Here is a 7395-nt window from a genome sequence, read left to right on the forward strand (position 1 = left end):
AGACCCCCGTGGGGTCACAGGTTGAGAATCACTGCACTAGCGTTATCTGCAGGGAAAGGAACTTCAATTGAGAACAATGTTTCCATAAGATCCAACTGTAGGGCATTTTCTTTCTTTTTTTTTAAGATTTATTTATTTATTTTATGTATGTGAGTACTATAGCTGTACAGATGGTTGTGAGCCTTCATGTGGTTGTTGGGAATTTTTAGGACCTCTGCTCACTCCAGTCAACTCGGTTCGCTCAGTCCCTGCTCGCTCCAGCCCAAAGATTTATTTATTAGTATACATAAGTACACTGTAGCTGACTTCAGATGCACTAGAAGAAGATGTCAGATCTCATTACGGTGGTTGTGAGCCACCATGTGGTTGCTGGGATTTGAACTCAGGACCTTTGGAAGAGCAGTTGGTGCTCTTACCCTCTGAGCCATCTCACCAGCCAGGGCATTTTCTTAATTAGTGATTGATGGGGGAAGGCCCTGCCCATTGTGGGTGGAACCATCTCTTGGCTGGTGGTTGGGGGTTCTATAAGAAAGCAGGCTGAGGGCCGGGCAGGGTGATGCAGGCTGAAACCGGATTTGGTGATGCATGCCTCAAATCCCAGCACTCGGGAGGCAGAGGCAGAGGTGGTAGGTTGGGGCTAGCTTGGGCTACACAGTGAGTTCCAGACCAATTTGAGCTACCTGCAGGTGACAGATCGGTAAACTAGATTCGCACCACCAAGTCAGTCTGCAAGTGGCAGAGCTAGGATGCGAACCCACCCAAATCCAGAACCTGAGGGCTAAGGCAGGTAGGAGCCAAACTTGGTGACCTGCATTCAATCCACAAACCCATATGGTAGAAGGAGAAAGTCCAGGTTTGCAAACTGATCTCAGTGTACATGCACACACACAAACAGCATTTCTTTCTTTTTTTCTTTCTTTCTTTTTTTCTTTCTTTCTTTCTTTTTTTTTTAATTAAGAGATAGGAGCTGTTGTCCCATTCTGCCGTTGAGAAAACGGCAGAAGGGAGTAACTTGCTCCAAGATCACAAGAGGCTGAGGGCAAATATCTGAATCTGTGGGCCGTCTGACTCCAGAGTGTGCCCTGTAACCTCTCAAAGCAGGCCCTGGAAGCTTCCGGTTCAATATTTGTGGGTTGAGATGGGAGGCCTGCCCTCTGCACCAAGGAAAACTTAATCTGGTAAACAAAAGGCCATAGTCAGCCCCTCCCGAGAATGCAAACTAAAAAAGGTCAGGGAGGGCATGTTGGCTCAAAAGGACCCGGGTGAATTCTAAGCCAGCTCCCGACCAACCTGGGCTACATCGTGAATTAATTCCTAGCCAAGCCTGGGCTACACGGTGAGAAGCCATCTCAAAAACAAAAGTTGATTAGAGAAGACAAGAAAGGGGGAAAGAAAAGGGACAAACGGGGAAACCGGGACTAAGAAGTGGGAAACGTCTGGTGGTGTGGCTACTGCCATTGCACACCAGAGAAACTGAGGCACACAGAGCCGAGGCCAAGGAAGCTAGCAGATACTGGGATGGGGAGGCTGGACGCGAACGCTCGCGCTGGCCGGGGCCTAGACCCCGCCCCCTGCCGCTTATTGGCTGCTTCCGCACCTGATGCACACAAGCGACAGCCAATGGAAGCAGCACACGGAGCGCCTTTTCCCGGGGGGGGGGGGATGCCCTAACTTGCTCGAGAACCCGGAAGCGCGGCGGATGGACAAATCGAGCCAACCAATCCGCCGCAGCGAGGGTGGCCGTCCGTCCAATGGCGAGGCGACGGGGGCGGGGGCGAGGCGACGGGGCGGGGCCTGCAACCGCGGCTGCGGGGAACGGCCGCGCGGGCTTGGATGGTGCAGGCGGGCGGGCGGGCGAGCTCGGACCCTGGGCCGGTTCGCGGAGGGAGCTCGCGGCAGCCTCAGTTTCCCCCTCCTGCGGGAGTAAGCCGAAGCCTGCTGGGCTCGAGCCGCTGCACAGGATGCGCGAAGTGATGACGTGGCGGGTCAGGCCCCGGAGCTCCGGCGTCATCCCTCATCTGTAAACCCGGGAGCTACAGGTAGCTTGCTCGCTCTTCGCAAGGGGGCTGACAGCATGCAAGGCTGGCCGCCGGCGCAGTGCCCGGCACACCATAGTTGCCCAATAAATGCTTATTGTTGGCAAGATGGCATTTGCATACCTGATCCCTCGCTTCCCGCCCCTGCCAGCCCCCAAGCTTGTGTTCGCCCTCGCGGAGGTAGGGCATCATCACCCACTGTTGCTGCCCAGGCCTTGGGGCTCCTTGTCTTGGACAAGCCAGGGGGATGTTAGGGTAGAAGGGACACACCACTATGGGCACCGAGGCGGTGTTCGTATGGTAAACATCAGGACACCAGACATTTGTCCTTATCGAAGATTGTTGTGTGTGCCCATGGGCGTGTGCAGGAGTGACGGCCCAAACAGACGCTTGTGGTGAACTGGTGGACTAAGGCGGGTGCTGACAAGTACCTGGCTTCACTTTTCTGAGTTCTGATTGCGTCTCCTCTGGGGAGGGCGGTGTGGAAACATCACCTCCTGGGGTTGTGGGCTGAGACTGTGGAAGTTAATATATGTAAATGCGTTAGATTCCTAGCAGCTACCCGGGAGGAGCTAGGGGTTAGTTAGGATGAATCTTTCCAGGCTGGCCCTGCACTGTGAGACCCCTCCCCCTCCGCCTTCTCCCTGGTCCCTAATGAATTAGAAAGTGTGATGACTCTGTGTCCATCTGGGAATGGGTCCACTCCCCCTGCCTCATTCTTTTACGACGCTTGTTTCCTCGCAGGGTCCTGCTTTTCCTGTGACGAGTCGCGGCGCTCTGGGCCCAGCCCTCAGTCCAGATGATACTCATGCCGATGGCGTCGGTGGTGGTGGTGGCCGAACCCAAATGGGTCTCCGTCTGGGGCCGTTTCCTGTGGATGGCGCTGCTGAGCATGGCTCTGGGGTCGCTGCTGGCCCTGCTGCTGCCGCTGGGAGTTGTGGAGGAGCAGTGCCTGGCTGTGCTCAGAGGTTTCCACCTGCTCAGGAGCAAAGTGGACAGGGCACAGCCTGTGGTCCCCAAGTGCACTAGACCATGCACGGAGCTCAGTGTCTCCTCCCGGGACGCGGGGCTGCTGACAGTCAAGACTAAGGCGTCTCCAGGTGAGTGCGCTGGCTAACTTGGTTGGCCTTGTCAGTTTGTGTGTGTGTGTGTGTGTGTGTGTGTGTGTGTGTGTGTGTGTGTGTGTAAGCATGAGGACGTCCCAGTGAATGAGGCAGCCCAGAACTGCAGTCTGAGTGACTGAGAACAGGTGTCCCAGCGCTTGGAGGGAGACACAAAGGGTGGGCCCTGAGCTGCACCTCAGATCTAAATGGGGGTGGTTTGAGGTTTGAGGAGGAGGTGCACCTGAGAACAGTGCTCCGGAACCCCTGGGGATGGGACTGGAGAGCGCTCCAGGAACTCAGAGAAGTCTGGATGGGTGCTCACCCTCAAAGGGAGCCAGATCTCAGTCCAAAGTGAGGTCCCGGCGTGCCCCGTGTGCACAGTTGAGTGTTGCAGCAGCCTGCCTGGATGCCAGCGGCACACTGTCCCCAGGGGTCACAACCAGACATCACCACAATGGAATCACATCATTAGAAGCAGGGGCACAGCTCTGATAGCACCTGTCTCGTATGCACAAGGGCCCGGGTTCCAGTCCCCAGCACTGTCAGAAAACAGAAATAGTCCGGGCATGGGAAGGGCCAGGGATAGCCGAAGGCAAGGTGTTGGCACCCCCAGGCCTGAAGGAGAGGGGCTCAAGAGATAAGAGCCACCTGTCCGCAGGGACGGTGGGCTACCCAGCGCAGCCATACTGCAGGGAGAATACAGGGAGAGCAAAAGCAGAAGATAGTTGGCAGGGGACCTCCCAATGCAGAGTGGCCCAGGACACAGGATGGCAACCAGCACTCCACCCGGCAGAGCTGCGGGGAGCGGCAGTACCTGGGGCCTGAGTCACAGAAGCAGCATGGCTGTGGTGGTGTCCCTGGGAGGCCTGCACAGGGACAGCCCACCCTGCTCATCAGGCCTCTCTGGCTCTCTTCCAGCAGGGAAGCTGGAAGCCAAGGCTGCCCTAAACCAAGCCCTGGAGATGAAGCGCCAAGGCAAGAGGGGGAAAGCCCACAAGCTCTTCCTGCACGCCCTCAAGATGGACCCCGGCTTCGTAGACGCCCTGAATGAGTTCGGCGTCTTCTCGGAAGAAGACAAGGACATCATCCGGGCGGACTACTTGTACACCAGGGCCCTGACCATCTCGCCCTTCCACGAGAAAGCCCTGGTCAACCGGGATCGGACGCTGCCCCTTGTGGAGGAGATTGACCAGAGGTACTTCAGCGTCATCGACAGCAAAGTGAAGAAGGTCATGTCCATCCCGAAGGGGAGCTCGGCGCTGCGCAGGGTCATGGAGGAGACCTACTACCATCACATCTACCACACGGTGGCCATCGAGGGCAACACGCTCACCCTCTCGGAGATCAGGCACATCCTGGAGACCCGCTACGCCGTGCCAGGGAAGAGCCTGGAGGAGCAGAATGAGGTGATCGGCATGCACGCGGCCATGAAGTACATCAACACCACCCTGGTCTCCCGCATCGGGTCTGTCACCATCGACGACATGCTGGAGATCCACAGGAGGGTACTGGGGTACGTGGATCCAGTGGAGGCCGGCAGGTTCCGGAGGACCCAGGTCCTGGTGGGCCACCACATCCCACCCCATCCCCGGGATGTGGAGAAGCAGATGCAGGAGTTCACGCAGTGGCTCAATTCAGAGGACGCCATGAACCTGCACCCGGTCGAGTTCGCGGCCCTGGCCCATTACAAACTGGTATACATCCACCCTTTCATCGACGGCAACGGGAGGACCTCCCGCCTGCTGATGAACCTCATCTTGATGCAGGCGGGATACCCGCCCATCACCATCCGCAAGGAGCAGAGATCCGAGTACTACCATGTACTGGAAGTCGCCAACGAGGGTGACGTGCGGCCTTTCATCCGCTTCATAGCCAAGTGTACTGAGGTCACACTGGACACTTTGCTCCTTGCTACCACGGAGTACTCGGTGGCGCTGCCAGAAGCCCAGCCCAACCATTCTGGGTTCAAGGAGACGCTCCCTGTGAGGCCCTAACCGCCGGCCCTCCCTTGGCATCCAGAGAAGGCCTTTCTAGAAACCGTTCTCCCCTGGTAGCAAAAAGGAAACCCTTAAACATTCTTTATCTCCAGATGTTTTTCAGTCGAAAAAGAAAACTAAATTAAATTATTAAGCCCGCCTTTAGGATAATTTATAGTTCAGCCAAGTTATTTATTTTTTACTTTATTTTTTTGGTGAGCTAGCAGCACCGAGTGGTGCTGTGACCACTGCACCCGTGGTCATCCCGGCACCCAGTAGGGCAGCAGTGCTTTTCTAATGTCCTGAGCCTGGGTGTCTAGACAGACTTTGCACTAAGGGCAGAGGCAGCAAGATCTGTGAGACGGAGCTCAGGGCCACAGGGATCACTCGGATGCCTGGAGGCCCTGAGACCTCAGAAGGCTGCAACCTTGGGCTGAACCTGCCCTGTGCTGAGGCGGGGTTTTATTCCTGAGAGGCTGTGGCAGCAACTTCTACTGGCAGCCCAGCCCTTTGACACAGGAAGCAAACATTACAGTCTCCAGTAGGAGGTTGCAGATTTCCAAAGACCCTCTGAGCTATATTAACTTGCTAGCCCGAGTGAGGGCGAATAGCGCTTCCCTACCCAGACTGTTCTGAGGGTGGAGGGCGGGCAGACCGGCTTTTCCTTATCTTTGCCCTGTACTTCATTTGCATCAACTGAGGCTAGCCTTTCTCCAAGCCAACCTACCCCATCACTCCACAGAGCGGGTCTGCCTTCACCTCCCACTCAGTCTTCTGAGGACACGGGAGGTGACGCTTGGCGGTAGAATGCCACCAGCATGCACCACACATAAGGTACCTGCCCTAACATTACAGAAGGATATATCTGAGAAACCGCATCAACCCCAAATAAGCAGTTCTGATAAAACGAGCAAACATCTGTGACCACGACCCTGCCTTTCCCACTTTGTCCTGTGGTTTGAAACCCTCTTCCCGTCTGACACCATCACAGGGTCCAGCGTCCCCATGGGTAGGTAGACTGCCTTGGAGTGGCCTTCTTCTAGTAACTTGTAAAGATTTCAATCATATTTATGACTAAGTGCCGATTTGACCTGCTGCTATTTAGAGTCATAATGGTTGTGCCACTGGATTTTGTTGAGACAGCCCACAGTGTCCCAGCACACTGCACTTTTTGTTTGAATGGGAAACGCATACCAGCTGCCTAAGAGATGTATCCAGCGTTTAGAAAGCTATGCCGGCAGTTTTCTGACGGACTGAGAAAAAAACAGATGTGTGCGTGCAGCATGGCCAACAGCTCTGCAAGCACGCAGCCGCAGGTATCACCTGGCAAGAAGCTGCATCCAGGTATAGCGCCCAGCTCCTGGCTCTTCTCTGCACACCATGTCTCACAGGAGGCTTGCTTTGCCCTGTAGTGAGAACCTGCACTTTAGCTACATGTGGAAAATATTATTTTAACAAATTCCTGGTTCTAATAAAGTATTTTATTACATAAACAGTGTATTGTCTTATCTAGGACTTCCACCACCATGCATCGTGTTCTGTAACCACATTCCAGGGCAGCTCAAAAACTGCCTTCCTGGCTTCATATGCTGTTTACATGTGCCTACTGTGTGTAGCATATAAACTAGACATCAAGCCAGCTTGGAGCGGTTTGTTCTCTCTGTCCACCAGGTGGATCAGAGCTTTTCCTGGCTGGTAGGGTTTCAAGAGACACCCACCCCCGCTTCGTCACTGTGCGTGCCCCGAGTTAAATTTACTAAGCTTTTCGCCACATTTAGAATGATTCGGTGGCCCTTGCTGACGTGTCGAAAGGCTCAGCTGTGTCATCATGTGCCCGTGGAGAGCAGGAAGTCACACATGGGCACGGGCCACCAGTAAGAGAACCAAGCAGTTTCTCTAACACAAGCAGGGAAGTCACTGGAACCCAGGGAGATTAGCTCAGGGCCTGTCTTCTAGTACACGCCCAGGCGTACCCTCGGAGCTGCCTCTCAGGCTCCCTCAGACAGACAGACCCAGGAGGAGGCCACGCCACAGGGAGGTGCCTGGGATCCACAGCTGTCATCTAATAGAAAAAGGTCTTTGTGTGTTTATGTAATAAAGATGGAGGAGAATATGCACTTTGAAAATGGTACCATTTATAGGAAGGGTAAACAACGTTTCCGAGACGGGAGCTCAGCTTAGGCCAGGGTCTTCCGGCATTAAGTGTACACCTGTGTGCCCTGCCTGTGAGACACTACTGTAGACCGACTGAGGAGTACGCCTGTGTCTGAAACGGAGCAG

General features: G+C 54.9%; 1 protein-coding gene across 3 annotated transcripts; it reads left to right on the top strand.

Annotated features, from left to right (window-relative positions):
* The first annotated feature begins 1872 nt into the window (after nt 1–1872).
* Ficd (FIC domain containing) lies at nt 1873–6574 on the top strand. Of its 3 annotated transcripts, none has more exons than XM_021187006.2 (3): nt 1873–2039; nt 2781–3136; nt 4058–6574. In XM_021187006.2, exons 2-3 carry the CDS (start codon nt 2836–2838, stop codon nt 5131–5133), a joined length of 1377 nt encoding a protein of 458 aa, XP_021042665.1. In that variant the 5' UTR covers nt 1873–2039; nt 2781–2835; the 3' UTR covers nt 5134–6574. The 3 variants fall into 3 exon arrangements, with proteins under 3 accessions (XP_021042665.1, XP_029389500.1, XP_029389501.1); XM_029533640.1 differs by lacking the exon at nt 1873–2039 and adding an exon at nt 2146–2216; XM_029533641.1 differs by lacking the exon at nt 1873–2039 and adding an exon at nt 2434–2463.
* Nucleotides 6575–7395: the final 821 nt, after the last annotated feature.

The sequence above is a fragment of the Mus pahari genome, chromosome 23 (genome assembly GCF_900095145.1).
Source record: "Mus pahari chromosome 23, PAHARI_EIJ_v1.1, whole genome shotgun sequence".
Classification (NCBI taxonomy): Eukaryota; Metazoa; Chordata; class Mammalia; order Rodentia; family Muridae; genus Mus; species Mus pahari.